This window comes from Chlamydotis macqueenii, chromosome 3 (assembly GCF_036417535.1).
Source record: "Chlamydotis macqueenii isolate bChlMac1 chromosome 3, bChlMac1.mat, whole genome shotgun sequence".
Classification (NCBI taxonomy): Eukaryota; Metazoa; Chordata; class Aves; order Otidiformes; family Otididae; genus Chlamydotis; species Chlamydotis macqueenii.
The window spans coordinates 29,462,645-29,481,152 of NC_141558.1; the positions used below are offsets into that span (position 1 = coordinate 29,462,645).

An 18,508-nucleotide genomic window follows, 5' to 3' on the forward strand; every position below is an offset into this window, starting at 1 on the left:
GCATTACTCCTCCCCCTCCTTCACTGACCTTGGCATCTGTAGCCGTTCCTCTCACAATAAATTCTTCACAACAGGAAGGCAGACGCCTCTCAGATTCTCTTCACATCTTCTCTCTTCTTCACTTCTTGCAGCCAGCCTGGGCCAAGTTGGCCCCAGTCGGCCACCCAGCAGGAGGCCAGAGGGTGAGGCCTACAGGGCCCACAAGGCTCGCACCTCCCCCTCTCTGCCCCCGCTTCAGCTTCTTAATATCTTGATTTTCTTATTTTTTTCCTTCCTGTTTTTTCCTGTTCTTAAATACGTTATCACAGAGGTGTTATCACGGAACATTCTACTACCAATTTACTTGGCCTTGGCCAGCAGCGGGTCTGCCATAGGCCCGGCCAAGTCCACTGGACAAAGGGGAAACAACTTCTAGCAGCTTCTTACTAAATAAAACCAGGACAATGGGTAATGGTTGGCAACACACACAATCCAGTCACATCACGTGGTGACTCCGTATGGCAGGTGTTAACATGGTGTTAACACCATTTTTTAAAGTACTGTGTTCAGCTAGGTTTAGTTTAATAATTTAAATCGACTTTTATTATTCATATTGGGAATATGACAGTGAGGCAGGCAGGGCACGACCTCACTGAGAAGCATTACAATCCCACAGTACCCAAATGAGAAGAGGTGAGCAGGTCCAATGATGGTAACTAGGATCTGCCACAGCCCAATGAGGACAAGACAACCTGCAGTGACAAGGTAGGTCTGAGATGAAGCTGGCAAGTCAAAGTTAGCAAGGCAAGGTCAGATCAGCAGGAACCTGCTCGTACACTCTGACGTATGTCAAGGAGCCACATCACTTCTTGCACAAGCAGAAATCCTGACCAAATATCTCAGCTTGGCAATTTTGTCTTCCACAACACCAGTGCATTACTGAATCCCATTCAGTTTGAATTCTCTGGACCTGTTTTTGCAGATTACTGCCAATGTGTATGTATTTGTTTATGACTGCCAAAGAAGATGCATCTTACTCAACTGAATCTTCTTTCTTTTCCAGACCATTACTAGAGTTTTTGCCTGTCTCACTCCCAGATTGGTGCCATCTGCAAGTTCAGTCACAATATTCCCAATTCCGTCATACAGCTCATTGATAAAAACATTGATGAAGAACATTAGTAGACCCAAAATACTCCCAGTGAAATTCTTTTCCACACTGAATCACTGTAGTCCTTTACTATTTTTTTCCAGTGAGTTACATGTCGTTTAGTAGTAGTTTCACTGAGACAGTGTTCCCTTGTTTCCTTATAAGCATGTTAATGCACTCAAGATATATATCGCCTACTTCTTCCTTATCCTGAAGGTTTATTACCACCGGAGAACAGAAATTGCAATGGTTTCACACATTTTTATCTTGAGAAATCCATGTTACCTAGTAACTGACTGTCATCTTTTGTTGGTTTCAGATGTTTATGAATAGTTCATCTTTACATTTTCTCTAGTATTTTTCTCAAGAATTCAAGTTAGACTTGACAGTTCTATACTTCACCTCTGCTCTCTCCTACCTTTCTGTTTTTTGACCTATCCACAAGCCAACAGCTCTGAAATTGCTCTGAATCATTTTGAAATACCACAGCTGAAGTCATGTCCAAACAGACTTTAAAGTATACATTTTCATCTAAGTGTTTTATAGATTATTCTTTTTTTATTTTTTTTACTGTCAAAGAGCTTATTTTTAGACAGTTTAATGTAGTTGACTTTTTTTCCTTAAGGTCAAGCAGAAAGGATGTTGAAAACGTCTTGGCATTGTATGTCAACAACTTTCTCTCTTTGTTAAGAAGGAGATCGACACTTTCCTTTCTCTCTTCTAAAGAATTACCCAAATATCAGGTGTACATTTCTCTCCCTTTTTTTTAAAAAAAAAAACAAACAAAAAACCAAAACAAAACAGGTACTTTGTGTCTTCTGGAATATAGAGCAAAACAGCAGAACAGAAGTTAATTATCTAGAAAGTTCTTTTAAAAGGAATGACTTCATAAACTTTACTGCTAGTGATCTTCAAAATTCTGTAACATCTCTGACCTTTCTCTCACTTTCTTTCTCTTCATTCTCTCCTTGTCTAGAATTTCTTTCTGCCAGTGAGGGCTAATGAATGCATCACTTCTCTCTTAGCAGCCTGACTTGAATGACCATTTCTACTGCTTTAGACAGGCTGGACCTCAAGCCATACAGTTTAATGAGAAGATGGAAGAGAACTATTGTTCAGCAATGTTTTTCTAAACCCTCAAACCAGGGAAAAGGGCCACAAAGGCCAAATACATCTTCCAGTACTGTAGGAACATTTTTGTCAGTTCCACTAAAAGATGGATTAGACCTGGAGAAAAAGGATTAAGTAAGAACAGAGGCATAACCTATACATCTTACACAAATACATCAGAAGACTTACAGCTATTACAACAGAAGTTTGATTACTGTACCACAGCAGGTAACTTCAGATTCTCTATTATTTACACCAAGAAGCCACAGAGTAAGTTGTTATTCTGACTGTGCTTGCTGGAATGTGTCAGACTATCTTATCATTTTGTCGTATGATGCATTAGAATAGTACTTACTGCTCTTTTACAACTGCAGAATGATATAGCCACAAAAGTAGAAAGGAAAAAGAAAAACCTTATGAAATAATAAGAGTTATCAATTTTCATTTCATCAAAAGGACTGCAAAGTGCTCAGTGTATGTTGCTTCTTTCAGGAGGGTGTCAAGACATGCTGAGAATGTGATGTGTAGTAAGAATATAATATAATAACCTCGTTTCTTATTACCAATAGGTAATTTATGACTCTTTCCCATATAATCCCTTTTTGTAATTTATATGCAAAAACTATGGCATTTATAAATTCTCTTATGCATAATGGAAAAATGAGAGTAAGAAATTGCCTAATAGAAATAGTTTTGCTTTTTTTGGGGTTTTTTGTTGTTGTTGTTGCATCATCTTATAGATCAATCTAATATAATATCACTTAATGAAACATAACTATAGGTCCTGAAAAATGGCAAAAGTTCAGCACATAATTAAAGCTAAGTACCACTGACATAGTCCTCTCCTTCCTCTATAAGAAGTGACTGTAAATGCTACTTCGGCATGTTTTAAACAAATTCTGTGTAACAAGACCAAAATAAATATTTGAGATATTTGTTTCCAAAGCAGGCAAAACCAACTAGAATCAGGGGAAAAGCAATGCTGCTAACAGGTCAGTATGTAATAGCTCTCTTCAGCTTCTAGGGCAATGGCATTTTTTCAACCTAAAAAATCATAATAGTTCACAGGAATAGATTAGTATTCTAGAAGTAAAAAGTATCTTACCACTCAAGTGTTGCTAGTTTAGTTAGAAAATAAAGAAATAGCATGCCTTGATTCTCACCTGATTTAGAGCACCAGTGGCAAGATAACTCAAATTAAAATGATGGTGCTCCACCAGTGAGAAAGCAGAAGTGGAGCTATATTTCTTCTTAAAAAAGAACAAAATGAGGAAAGAAAAAAATTTTTTTAAGTTATTTTCAGAATGCATCTTTTATAAAAGTGTATTTCTTAGAGGACTTTCTTTTTTTTTGGCGTTTTTTTTTTCTTTCACTATAATTTACAAGTAGATCACACAGGAATATTTCTGCCTGTCTAGAGTTCAAACAAAAACCAATCACCTCTTACACCTTGTGTCCTTTTTCAAAATATATGCCATAGTCATGCTTTAATAGAATATATAGGGGTTGGCTTATATTTTGACTTTTTTTTCTGCTTTAATATTTTTCTTTGATGCTTCCTTTTAAATGAATTGATTCATAATTACTTGCTGCTATTACTTACTTTTAGTAATATATCTTATATATCCAATACTCATTCATTATTGATGGCCTTACCTTAATGTATATCACCATCAAAAACTTTCTATTGTGTCTATCATGCTAACCTATTTTTTTCTGAAAAAGAACAGGAAGATTTTTTAGTAGAAGAAGAATTAAGGTTTAATGAGGAGAAATAGCTCTTTCATTCCCTCAACAGAGTACACAATTTATTCAAAACAGCACCACCTTAAAACCAGTAATGGAGACTGATGGATAAAACTTACTTTTTTTTTTTTTTAATGTGTTCTCAAAGCTTGTATTTATTTGACAGGTTTATATAATTTCCAAACATTTAATATTTCTTAGAAATAAATACCTATGACTTTTAATAGAAACCTAATATATGTGATGAACTATGTTTTTATACAAAAGTAATAATAATATGAACAACAATAGTAATAATTAATATATATTTTATAACTTCTGATAATTATAGACATTTTAACTCGGCTTAACATCTTTGAAAAAAAGATCAGTGAAATACAGGCTCTCAGTAAAATCAGCACAAACAGTGGGCAGCGTTGCAATCCTCCATCAGTCACATCTAAGAGCCATTGCCTCCCTTTCAGAATTTGTGTGACAGTAATAAGGAGATAAGAGGATGAGCTGCCCCCCATAGGGTGATCTGACAGTAGATTAAATAAAGAGCTCTTCGGTTAAATATTTTTATTTTAGAGGTAAATTGTTATGGAAAGTAAGTTCTATGACTTTATTTAAGAGAGAATGGTTTCTGAAGTACAAGATAAAGTTGGGCATGCATTTCCTCAGGAGTGTAAAAGTTTTTTCAAGTCAAATTCGGAAAGATAAATAAGAAAATAAAAATAAACACACATTAGCCTGCTATTCATGTCATTCATGGTGTTAAGTTTGGAAGATAATACACAACCAAAATTTTGGGGTTGAACTATTTCTTAGAATTTGCTGATAAGCACCCCGTTGGACAGAGAGAAAACACATAGGCATTCCCTTTCATCTGTCATATATTTTCTAGTTTATCTTTTGCAGTTTTCAAAGATAATATAAGGTCCCAATGTGATCTTCCAGTTCTTATCAGATTAGAATGCAATATGATATAAAAAAAAGCTGAAAAAAACCCAAGATTTTTTCTAGTAACAGACAACTAGAAAAAAAAAAAAATGGGTAGGTGATTAAAACCCTGTCGTAGTTCAGCCCTGATCAGGACCAGACTACGCAGTCTCTCTCTCACTCCCCCCACCTTCTGAGAGAACAGGGAGAGAAAATATAAGGAAAAATGGCTTGAGGTTTGAGATAAGGACAGGGAGAAATCCTTAAAGTTATCATCACGGGCAAAACAGACTCGACTTGGGGAAAACTATTCATTTATTACTACAAACAGCAGGATAATGAGACAGAGAACAAGATAACCTCCCTCCACCCCTCCCTCTTCTCAAGCTTAACATTATCTCTACTACCTTCCCCTCCCTGAGCGGCACAGGGGGGAAGAGGGAATGGGGGTTGCAGTCAGTTCATCACATGTTGTTTCACGCCGCTGCTTCATAGTTGGAGGAAGAACTCCTCGCATTCCTCCCCTGCTCTGTTGTGGGGTCCCACCCCTACGCCACAGTCCTTCGTGAAACTGCTCCGGCGTGGGTCATCTCTTCCACGGAGTTCAGTCCCTTCAGAACAGCTGTCCCAGCGGGCCCTCCACGGGCCACAGCCTCCTTCAGGCATCCACCTCCCCCAGTGTGGGGTCCTTCACGGGCTCCAAGTGGATCTCTGCTCCTCTGTGGACCTCCACGGGCTGCAGGGGGACAACGTGCTCCACCATGGTCGTCACCACAGGCTGCAGGGGAATCTTGGCTAGGAGCCGCATTACTCCTCCCCCTCACTTCTGAACTGACCTTGATGTCTGCAGCCGTTCCTCACAACAGGCTGGCAGATGTCTCTCAGGATCTTTTTTACATCTTATTCACTTCTCATCTCCTTTCCACTTCTTGCAGCTGGGCCAGACCAAGTCGGGCCCAGTCGGCTGCCTGGCGAGAGGCCAGAGGGTGAGGCCTGCAAGGCCCATGAGGCCTGCGCCTCCCCCTCTGCGCCTCTGCCCCTGCTCAGCTTCTTCACATCTTCTCTCCTCTTTTTTTTTTCCTGTTTTCCCATTCTTAAATGTGTTATTGCAGAGGCGTTATTATGGGACATTCTGCTACCAATCGGCTCGGCCTTGGCCAGCAGTGGGTCCGCCCTAGGCCTGGCCAAGTCCCCTGAACAAAGGGGAACGACTTCTAGCAGTTTCCTACAGAAGCTACCACCTTAGGCCCCCCCTCACTAACAAAACCATGACAAACTCATAAAGCAGCAGCTATAGACTTTGCTGAAGACAATTTTTTTTTCACATTTTCAGGATCCAAGGCTGCTGGATGGTATGAGTAATGTTCTGTGCAGAAAGGACAGATTACACATTTGCTTTCTAGATTCTGTCCTAGGTCCCCAGATTGGGCATTTTTTTGCTTAGCCTTGTTATTGTCTGCCGTCTGTCATTCTCTTAGGTTGAAGTTAGGACTGGTCAGCATTCTTCTGTTGTATTAGCATACTTAATTTTGTCTGAAGTTTTTGCTGATACAGTCACAAGACTCTAGTAACTACCCTCCTATAGTAATGTATGAGTTTCATGAGGACATAATGATATGTTCAATATTGTGATGGTTTAGCCCGAATTACCACACAGTTTCTCGCTCCCCCTCCCCCTCCCCAGGGGGATGGGGGAGAGAATTGGGAAGGAAGGAGAACTCGTGGGTTGAGATGAAGACGGTTTACTAAAATAACAAGGGAAGACTACAATAGGAACAGAATATAAGGATATTAAAATATACAAAATGAACAATATATGTTTTCTCACCACCCGATGTCCCAATGACCGATACAGCACGTCCCAAGCAGCGATCACGGAAACAAAACTGAGCGGCAAGCAAAAGAGCAAAAGGGAGCCAGCGAGGTAGAGGGAACAATGCCAGCAAAATGAGGAGCAAAGATGGATGCCAGGAAGGCAGATACCCACCCTGGCCTGCCCCCACTTATATATTGAGCATGACATTCATGGCATGGAATACTCTCTTTGGCCAGTTTGGATCAATTATTCTGTCTGTCTTTCTCCCAGCTTCCTGCATCTGCAAATTAGTGAGACGTGGAAAGCAGGACGGTGTCCTTGGTCTCATTCACAACAACTCATATCATCAGGGTGTTTATCAACATTCTTCACACACGAAATCCAAAACACACCAGCTACTGAGAGGAAAAATTAACTCCATCCCTGCCAAAACCAAGACAAATACGTTGTTTCATACATCTTAGAAAGCTAAACTAAATGGCACACTTTCCTGTACCAGGCTTAAATAGTGTGATGTAAATGTTACTGGGGAGGAGAGAGGAAGGACAGGTTAACCATTATACTGCAGAGTGAAAAAAAAAAGAATGGCCTACAAATATTATTTTTTCTACTTCCTTATTTTGAAAATACTTTAGAATACTTCTGAATTTTTTTTCTTTTACAGAGGGCTCTTATAACTTGTGCCAATTTTAGAATTTTCACCTTTTTTTGCTAAGCGTTTTTTGACTGGAATATTACACATAACGTAACAAACAACTGAAGTCTTGAACTAATTTTGTAAAGGCTTCCATTAAAAAGTTAAACAAATACTTGAACCTTCTATGGTAACAGGTGGCTGAATATTCTCAGGAAGCTCGCTATTAGAAAAATATCTAAATATACCAGGATTCTCAAAAACACAGAAGAATTACTAGAGTTACTAAAAATCCATTTAGTATTTCACAAATACCAGAAAAAAAAATTAATACTAGCGTATGGATTAGCTATAAATGCAAGGAAGAACTCCTGGGAAGGACCCCTAATGATGTCCCCTGTCAGTCGTTGCTTTCAGGAGCTGCTTTTGCAAGAGTCAGGTATGCGGTAGGTCCTGAGGAGCCATCTGCAAAACCTCTGCTTCTCCAACAGCTCTGTCAGTGGCCTCAGCTCTCCTCCTGGACAAGGAGTCAACGCTGATATCTTTTGGCTGTGACTACCCACAGAAATTTCAGTATAAAGACTTTCCAAAAGAACTAACATTATGTGAATGTATTAATCTCTATTTTCCTGAAATACTGAGTCCACTAACAACTGCCTTCATGCACTTCTGTAGTCTTTTGCTATATGAATAGTCTAAGCATCTTCTGTAAGTGGTAGACTGCTGAACAGCATTTCTACAGCTGATTAGATGGACTTATTTAGGAAGAATGCTATCCCAGTATAATTTAAGATGTTAGAGGTGTAGAAAGATATATGAATTACAAATTGTATAAATGAATTTTAACTGGGAGCAAGAAATTGATAATAGGAATTTTAAACTATGCATCAGTTAATCGTTTTGGTAAGCTGAGCAAGTTTCATGTAAAAATTGATGGACTTTCTTAACAGTCGACTTTGAAATCAAAGCAAAACAATAATCATTACAAATTCTATGTTAAAAGTGATTGTGCAATAACAGCGTGAAGGAATGAATGATTTCCTAAATATTTCCCATCTGTAATCTTGATGATTCACTTTATTTTTTGAGTCACAGCATGCAACACCTTTCCTGAGGCCTCTTCCTGCAGTAAAAGCTTTCATGTATAAGCTTCTACTTCATAATAAGGGTTACCAGAAAGGTTTGAAAGAAAGCCTTATTTCATGGTACAGTAAACTTTAATAACATCAAACCTCCCAAAAAGGAAGAATTTGATTTATAATTTTTCTGTCTGTGAGTTTAGTCTTAATCAGGAGTACTGCTCCTTTGATTCAGTGTATTAAGTTGAACAAAAATTGATTCTAGATTGAATCCATCAGTCCAAGCATCTCAACTGACAGGATTTTTTCTGCTTCAAAATCAGTCTACTTTAGCAGCCATGCTAATCATCCACTAATCCCACTGAAAAAATAAATATTTATGTATTCAGTTAGGTGTAGCAGGAATAATACATCACTGAGGCATGAATGGGGATGGGAGAGAAGCTGTGTAGTAGATGTAAGGTTTTGTAAAAGACAAAAACATGAGAATGTTTTGTAAGAACCTAAGAAAAACCCCTTCTGGTCAGTGCAATGGTGCATCTAGAGTAGAACTGTCTGAGAGCAGAAGAAGAGAGGCTATTTAGGGGGAGCATATTACCTTAGCCACTTTCAGAAGTCTGTTCCCTGTCAAACCTCCAAGCATTCAGGTGCATTAAAGAAGTCAGAGGATCCTTTTGTATCCATTTACAGCCTTTTTGGTTGTGAATTTGTCTAATCCCCTAACAAACCTTCTAAATAAATTCTCTACAGGAGAGCAAGACCAGCTAGATCAAGTAGTTCAGGGAACTGTCCTGTCAAGATCTGAATATGTCTCCAAGGATGGAGATTCCATAAGCTTTCCAGATGACTTGTTCCAATAGTTAACCACCTTCATACTGTTTTTTTATTCCTCTAATACTGTTGTGGTTTTGTTTAGTGAGGGGGGGCCTAAGGTGGTAGCTTCTGTAGGAAACTGCTAGAAGTCACTCCCCTTTATTCAGTGGACTTGGACGGGCCTAGAGCGGATCTGCTGCTGGCCAAGGCTGAGCTGATTGGTAGCAGAATGTTCCGTGATAACGCCTCTGCAATAACGTATTTAAGAAGGGGAAAACAGAAAAAAAAAGAGAAGAGAAGATGTGAAGAAGCTGAGCGGGGGCAGAGGCGCAGAGGGGGAGGAGCAGGCCTCATGGGCCTTGCAGGCCTCACCCTCTGGCCTCTTGCCAGGCGGCTGACTGGGCCCGATTTGGCCCAGCCTGGCTGCAAGAAGTGGAGAGGAGAGGAGCTGAGCTGGATGATGTGAAGAGATCCTGAGAGGCGTCTGCCTGCCTGTTGTGAAGAACTTTTCTTGTGAGAAAAACAGCTGCAGATGCCAAGGTCAGTGAAGAAGGAGGGGGAGGAGTAATGCAGCTCCGGGCCAAGATTCCCCTGCAGCCTCTGGTGATGACCATGGTGGAGCAGGTTGTCCCCCTGCAGCCCATGGAGGTCCATGGAGGAGCAGAGATCCACCTGGAGCCCGTGAAGGACTCCACACTGGGGGAGGTGGATGCCTGAAGGTGGCTGTGGGCCACGGAGGGGTCGCTGGGGCAGCCGTTCTGGAGAGACTGCACCCCGTGGAAGAGATGACCCACGCCGGAGCAGTTTCACGAAGGACTGTGGCGTAGGGGTGGGACCCCACAACAGAGCAGGGAAGGAATGTGAGGAGTTCTTTCCCCGACGACGAAGCAGCGGCGTAAAACAACACGTGATGAACTGACTGCAACCCCCATTCCCTCTTCCCCCCTGTGCCACTCGGGGGGAAGCTGGTAGAGATAATGTTAAGCTTGAGAAGAGGGAGGGGTGGAGGGAGGTTATCTTGTTCCCTGTCTCATTATCCTGATGGTTTTAGTAATAAATGAATAGTTTTCCCCAAGTCGAGTCTGTTTTGCCCATAACGGTAACTTTAAGGATTTTCTCCCTGTCCTTATCTCAAACCTCAAACTGTTTTTCTTATATTATCTCCCCCTATTCTCTCGGAGGGTGGGGGGAGTGAGAGAGAGACTGCATAGTCTGGTCCCGATCGGGGCTGAACTACGACAAATACCTAATCAGAATTCTCCGGCATTGCAAGTTGTGCCTATTTTCTCTTGCCCTGCCACAGTTTTCATCCCTGAGAATAGTCTTGCTCTGTCTCCCCTATATCCTCCCATGAAGTAGTTGTAAACCCCAATAAAATATTCTCTTAGCCTCTTCTTCAGGCTGAACAGGTCCAATTACCTCAGCCTCTCTATGTACAGCAGGTTTGCCAGGCCTCTCATCATCTTCATGGCCCTTTGCTGGACTTGTCCCAGTATGTTAATTTCCTCCTTTTAGTGGAGAATGCAAAGCTTAAGGACAGTCCTTCAGATGCAGTTTCACAAGTCACAAGTAGAAAAAGAATAATCCTCTGAGTTGCTAGCTACAGTCTTCCTAATGCAGCCCAGGATGCTTCTTTGCTACAAGGACACATAGCTGGTTCATATTCTGCTTCCTGTTGAATACCAGGATGTCTGGGTTATGTTTTGCAAAGCTACTTTCCACCCAGTTGTCCACCAGGCTCTACTTGTGCATGAGATTATTCTTCCAAATCTGTGGGACTTGCATTTTTGTTTGTTGAACTCTGTGAGATTCCTGTTAGCCTGTTTCTCCTCTGAATAAAAATCCTAGCCTTCAGTTTATCAACCATTTACCTCAGTTTTATATTACCTGTGAATTTCCTGAGAATGTAACCCATTGTCCAAGTCACTAATAAAAACACTAGATAGAATGGATTCCAGTATCAAATAATGATGAATGCCATTAGTTACAAATTGCCAACTAGGCTTTGTGTCGTTTACCACAAATCCTTTAACGATCATGGTTCAGCCAATTTTGAGCCTATCTTACTGTCTACTTCTCCAGTCTATATACCTAATTTTGTCAACAACATTACTCAGGGAGGTCATGTCAAAAGCCTTGCTAAAGTCAATTGCACCAACTGCTCTCAATTTATCCACAGAGCTGGTTTTTTCCTAATAGGTTACCAGATTGGTTAGGCATGATTCACTCTCAGTAAATCCATGATGACTGTTTCCACTCACCTTCCTGTCCTTCATATTCTTGCACACAGCTTCCAGGAGCATTTGTTCTATAATCTTCCCAGGGATTGAGGGATCTTCTTCTGTAAGATGGGGTTGTTTTTGCCTTTCTCCAGTCATCAGAAACTTCGCCTAATCAGTATGACTATTCAAAGATAATAGACAGCAGTCTCACAATTATACCAGCCTATTCCTTCAGCACCTGTGGATGCATCTCACTTATGTATGCCTAATTTGCTTACCTTCCTAATTTTTTCTTCTGTCATGCATAGTGCTTCGCTCCCACAGATTCTGCCTCTAGGCAAAGCAATCTGGGAGTCACCTGACGGTGAACTTATCACTAAAGAGCAGCAGGGAAGCCATTAATAAGCTCTCTCTTTTCCACACTCTCTGTCACTACACGCACATCATTCATCAACAGGCCCATGTTTTCTTCATCCTTCTGCCACAACTGCTCGGCTTCCTGCACATTGGAATGGACTGTTACTGTTTTTGAGAAGGTTGTCCTGGCCTCCTTTACTGTTCAAGGGTGGGGATCCAGTCAAGCAGATTCCTCAAACAAAATGAACTTTCCTTAAATTCAGGGCTGTGATTCTGCTGGTTATTTCTTCTCACAAGATTTTCAACTCAGTCACTGGGGCAAATGCTGCTTTACATCCCTCGCTAGTTCTTCCTTGTTTCCGAGCAACAAGTCCAGCAGAACATATGCCCTATCATATGGCTGATCACCTGTATCAGAATTTTTTTTCTCAACACTACAGGTGTCTCCTGCTTTGCTTGTGCCCAGCCCTATTAAACTACCAGCAAATACTGCGGCCGTTGAGTATAACGGCCTGTGATGGTGAGACTTCTTAAAGATGTTTAAAGAAGGCTTAATTTAATTTTAATTTTAATTTACTACTTCTTAATCAGGTGGTCTGTGGCACATGGCCACCATACCACCTGTGTGGTTTGCCTACTAATCCTTCCCCATAAACTCTTGACTGGCCCATCATTCATTCCAAAGCAAAGCTCAGTATATATCTGAGGCTCTCCTTTGCATAGCATGAAACCCCTCTATCTCCCCCCCCCCCCAAGCCCTTTTTCACTTTTCCTAGTGCTGTTCAATTTGTTCCAGATCTCCCTTGGTAGTCCTGTTGGTTCTGATTTGGGTGAGCAACTGTTCTGATTCCAGCTGGGATAGAGTTAATTTTTTACAGGAAGCTGGGAGGGGACACAGCTGGGATAGTTTACCAATCAGCCAACAGCTGGGCTAGCTTACCCAAATTAGCCAAAGCTATATTCAATACCATATGATGTCATGCTCAGTATATAAAGTGGATATGGTGTCCAGGGAGCGTTTTGCTACTCAGAAGCAAGTTAGGCATCAGCATCCACTGTGAGCTATTGTACTATGGATCATGTGCTTAGTATGTTCTGCTATTGTGCTCTTTTTTTTCTTTTTTGTCTCTTCATTTTCTCTTCTGTTAAACTGTTTTTATCCTAACCCATGAGTTTTGCCTTTCTTTTTCTCCTAACTGTCCTCCCCATCTCACTGGAAGGTGGGGATGGGAGGAGTGAGCAAGCAGCTGTGTGGTATTTTAGCTGCTGAACAGGGCTAAACCATTACAGCAACTCCAGAGGTAGCAGTGAGAGCAAGATGAACATCAGCAGTCTTTCCAAAGGATCTGAGATTAAAGCCCCCAACAAGTAGCAAATCCTCCAAGAAATGAAGACAAGTAGACTGATGGGTTCCTCCACCCCCTGTAGAAGGAAATCCATTACACACCACTTGTGCTTGGTGCAGGCAGTTGGTTCAGGTTCCACTTGTCTCAGTGCCTTCTCTGATAGACATGTTTTGTCCTCACCTATTCTCAGGGTTCTGTACCTCTTCAGTAATTGCAGGTGTGCAGGCAAAGAAGGAATATTCCTTCTGTTGCCAGAGTCATAATTTTCCAGCATCCCCCATCTTGGGAGTCTCTAGCCACTTTAAGCATAATCTATTGCTGTCCATCCTTCCTTACATCATCTGGCTCAGGCTTTTGCTTCTGTACGGTATGTGGAAAGACCTTATTGAGCTCCTGCATTCATTCTCATCACCTCCACCCCAAAAATAAGTACTGTCTGCAGCCCAAAGCCTGCATGACAACATCATGCTTTGGGAGTACTGCCTGCATCAAGGCTTTTGTTTCACTTGGAGTATTTTCTTCAGCTGATGCCAGAGACAGTCCTATAGCAGATTACCACCATCATTGCATAGATGTTAGTCTTGAGCATAGTTTCAAGAACCATCACGCAATACCTGACAGGCCTTTGTTTTCTGTTCTTCAGGAACTGTGCTTCTCTCTACCAGATTCATATCTGCCCCCCAAGCTTCAGCTGAGTAGTTGCTTGACTCTCCCTCACTAACAATCCAGTGAAGATGGTGTGTATAGGCACTTCCTAAAATGGAAACAGCTAACAAGCAAAGCCCTCCAGAAGGTGTTCCTCACCCAATGCAGCAGCCTGCTAGAAGGTATTTCCTGCAGTTCGTTGTTGAAGCCTGGAAACTGCTAAGACAACTGGTATGTCTGTGTTAGCTGTTCCATTTTCTGTGCTTATAGTCCTTACGATACATAATTATCATTTGTCTTCTTTTATTTATAATCCCTCTTGTTTTCTTCTTTCAGATCCAGTACATGCATGCATGACCTCATAACTTCCTAGACTAAATGCCATCTAAATCATTCATTTTCATCCTGTATTTTGTAGATGCATTAATTCTTCACAAAGACTGTATCTAACAAGTGTTTAGAAATATAATGGAAAATGAATATAGTCTGAGAATTCATATGTGCACCTCTTACAGCATTTTCAAAATCATTTCATGCATATGATCTTACTTTTTCAGTCTTGTAAAGCAGGCAGATATTTTCATACTCATTCTTGTGTTTCTGATTACACAAAGCAAAATACTCTTTGACAAAATGAAGTGTGACATTTGGTTTATCCACAATGGAAAGAGTAGTGAAATATAGTCACAGGCTTTGCAAGTTAAAAAGTAAAACTAACCTATTATATTAACATATAAGAATCCAGTCTTAACAGATTAACTATAATAATTAATAATAATAATTAAAAAGACAAAACTTAGATATTCCACATCCTGAAAGTCTGTTGGGAGATTGTCATTTATTAAAAGAAGTTGTATGCACATGTATGTGTATGCACATGTATCATATATATACACACTTCTATATATACTAATACCCATGTGTATTTTTCTATACATTCAAGTTATTTTTATGCATATACACTATGATTTAGCGTGAGTGCTATTTTTGTGTTTCACACTTCGATAAATTACAAGCTATTTATATGTTAGACTTTAAATAGCTTGTATACATTTTAAAATCTCTTGCATAAAAATATATGTAATTCTTACAGGGACATAATAATTTTAACCGCTTCTTTTGCCTATCCATTATAAGCAAATATTTCTGCCCAAATATAAGCTTGTTCCTTTTACCACTATATTGTTAACTTGACATGATGGAACAAGGTCTAATGCAATGTAGGTGACCTAAGAGTAAGAAAAAACTGCAACTGAAAAAGTACCGTAGTTTCATGTTTTACTTGCTACTTTCCAATCAGATGATGATTAGTTGTGACTGTGTGCTCCTTGCCCCAACCTGACCACTTTTTCCCTTAACCCTGCTCAGGTGATAACCGTCAGTGACAGTTGTGATGGATGTGTCTGCTCACCATGGCTACACCACACTCAAAGTGGATTCAGGGTAGACAGATAACAACACAAAAGCCAAGGGATGGTGATGCACCCCTCCAGCCACAGTGATAGTCAATGTCCGATGCAAACCAAATTTGAAAGAAACTAACATCTACAGTCGGTGTGCAAATATGACTATGAGTCAGTTATATTACTCTATAAATAGAGAGCAGCCCAAAAGCCCCTTGAGGTCTCCTACACAGCAGTGGGCTGCACACCAGGATCTTGAGGGGCAGGGATGCCTCTCAAGGTTACTCCTGAAGGTTGAGAGAATCCTTATTGCATCAGATATTCGGTGAGTGAATAAGAGCGCTGAAATTCTGAAATCTTAGCTAAGTAATTGTTGTGGTTTTGTTTAGTGAGGGGGGGCCTAAGGTGTCTAAGGTGGTAGCTTCTGTAGGAAACTGCTGGAAGTCGCTCCCCTTTGTTCAGTGGACTCATCCGGGCCTAGGGCGGACCTGCTGCTGGCCAAGGCCAAGCCAATTTGTAGCAGAATGTTCCATGATAACGCCTCTGCGATAACGTATTTAAGAAGGGGAAAACAGAAAAAAAAAAAAAAAAAGAGAGAAGAAAAGATGTGAAGAAGCTGAGCGGGGGCAGAGGCACAAAGGGGGAGGTGCAGGCCTCATGGGCCTTGCAGGCTGCTGGCCAAGATTCCCCTGCAGCCTGTGGTGACAACCATGGTGAAGCAGGTAGTTTGTAGTAATAAATGAATAGTTTTCCCCAGGTCGAGTCTGTTTTGCCCGTGACGGTAACTTTAAGGATTTCTCCCTGTCCTTATCTCAAACCTCAAGCCGTTTTTCCTTGTATTTTCTCTCCCTGTTCTCTCCGAGGGTGGGGGGAGTGAGAGAGAGACTGTGTAGTCTGGTCCTGATGAGAGCTGAACTACGACAGTAATATAAAGGATTGATTGTGCACATGTAATCTTTTAGACATAAAAGATTACATGTGCACCATATAAACCATTGGCCAAGACGACAGACTAGGATCTAGGATCCAGCTGCACCGAGACTCCTCTCTGAGAAGGACCTTAGAAACAAAGGGATCTTTTCTGAATCTCATGGCTCAATGGGAGGATCTCCCTGATAGTTTTGTCTTACTCTGTCCTCTATGCAGTAAATAATTCTGTGTACCTTGCCATTGAATCTTGTTAAATTACTGTTGCATTTACCACTTACTATCAAACTTTGTCAATTCACTATTTTATATCAATAAAGCATATTGTTGCTTCTCCCTTAGGAATGAAGTGCATCACTACATCTATTATGCTACTTGACTCACAATAAAGAAAGCAGGGAAAAAAAATTAACAATTAGTCATACTGTACAAGTATTACATATTTAAATTAGCTGGTTATAGTAAAAGATGTTACATACCAATGTATAGAATCTGGTCTGTAGCACCAATCTAGCTCTATAGAGAAAAAACCACACTGAAGCATACAAGTTCATCTATCTGTAAGATACTCTATATTTGATAAAAATTATGTATGCTATATGAAGACAGAAAAGTTGATCTAATATTATTGAAGACCTCAGATATTAATAGCTTCTCTTGTCACTGCAAGCAACCATTGTGACAACTACTCTATAAAATCTCCCCATTTTTTTCTTTAATGTATCACAAGAAATTTTTTAAAATAACTTTTGCTAGTAGAAAAGATGGAAATAAAATAATTCTACATTAATGGAATTAATAAAAATAACTTTGGAAAGATTTAAAAATTCAGAATTCCTCAAAGATTCTGGGGTGAATACCACTGACAATGCTGGTTATTTCAAAGACTCTTCATTCATCAGTTTATAAGGCAGGGCTTCTGATACACGAGTTATATTGTAAACAAATTCTGCGGACACTGGCTGCATAGCAATTGTAGAGCATGCTTAAAGAATACCTGCTCAGCTCTTCTCTCTTTTCAAGCAAAATAAATGACTACTTAGTTATGTGCCTACGAAAAACTATATTTCTTTCTTGAATGTCTCAGACCATTTCTCACCTACATATCACCTGACTTCTTACCTGGCAAACAGCTACAGTAGAATGCACCAGTCAAATCGTGACAATGGCCTCCATTTTTGCAGAGCTTGAAGGAGCATTCATCAATATTCGTGGAACAGTTTTTGTCTGACAGAAAAGAAAATTAAACATTAAAACGATAAATCATGCTGGGTTTGAGAAAACAGAAAAGCTACTTCACAGTTCAACTGAAAACTGCATAATTTAACTTTTCCAGGTTGGAAACACTACTTTATTTCATCTTGACAGCTTTAAAACTAGAGATATTCATAGATCATAGCTGATAGTTAAGAAAGGAAATATTTTAAAGGAATAAGTATAAGCTACATTTGTAAATACATTCTTTGTGTATTCTAACATTACATCTCAACACCAAAATTACTAGGATTATATGCTGCATTTTAAAAACTATTTTAGAGATTTAATAACCTCAGTAACAATAAGAAAAATATTTCTCAAGTTTGCTTCCATATTTAGATGAATAGTTTAGTTTCTCACATCTCAACAGGAAACCACAAATTAACTCAACTGTTTCTTAATTTTTCTGCTTTTAAAAAGATTTAATTCAGCTGTAATTCAAATTAATTCAAATCTGAAAAAAAAATATAGGAGAATATACAGAAAACATATAAAGGAGAATATTTAGAAGACAACAGAATAGGTGGCTTATGAAAACAATTAACTTATTGGACATACCAAAGAAAATTCACAGTCCTTCATATCTATTGTGCATTGCATTAATTTAGAGTAAGCTCTAGCCTGATTATACTGGGATCTTTGTGATTCAAAATTTATACAAAATCAAAGGACAATCATAGAGATTAAGAGCTCCCATGAATACCAGAAGGTACTATAGTGACAGAGAGGGAAAACTGTAGCTATCACTGATGTGTGCGAGCAGAATGGTCGTTGGTATTCTACCTAGAAAGTGATGGAAGGATCTTTGTATCACTCAAATCAAATATTAGATCTGTAATGCCTCTAAGGAATCTCAATCTAAGCAGTTACTGAATTAAAGGATCAGCTTGGGTTTCTGGGCTCCGCCTTGAATTACCAGAGCTCAGATAATTATAGATTCATTCCAGCAATAAATGCATGGCTGCCAGATGGTGTCACCCAATGGTTTTGTCTTCCTTAACCATATGATGTTTTTTGAGCTAACAGGTAAAAATATAATTTACAAAAAAATCAAGCTGAATGGGCAGGAGAGAAAGTGATGAGAAGACAGAGGAAGGGAAAAC

The 18,508-nt window shown here is 39.8% G+C and overlaps 1 protein-coding gene across 1 annotated transcript in view; it reads right to left on the reverse strand.

Annotated features, from left to right (window-relative positions):
• The window catches only part of EYS (EGF-like photoreceptor maintenance factor), an 827,426-nt gene that overhangs the window by 583,300 nt on the left and 225,618 nt on the right, over nt 1-18,508 (reverse strand). Inside the window, exon 14 of the mRNA XM_086745378.1 lies at nt 17,271-17,375. Within this exon, the coding sequence (XP_086601504.1) occupies nt 17,271-17,375 (105 nt within the window). The remainder of the gene's footprint in view (nt 1-17,270; nt 17,376-18,508) is intronic.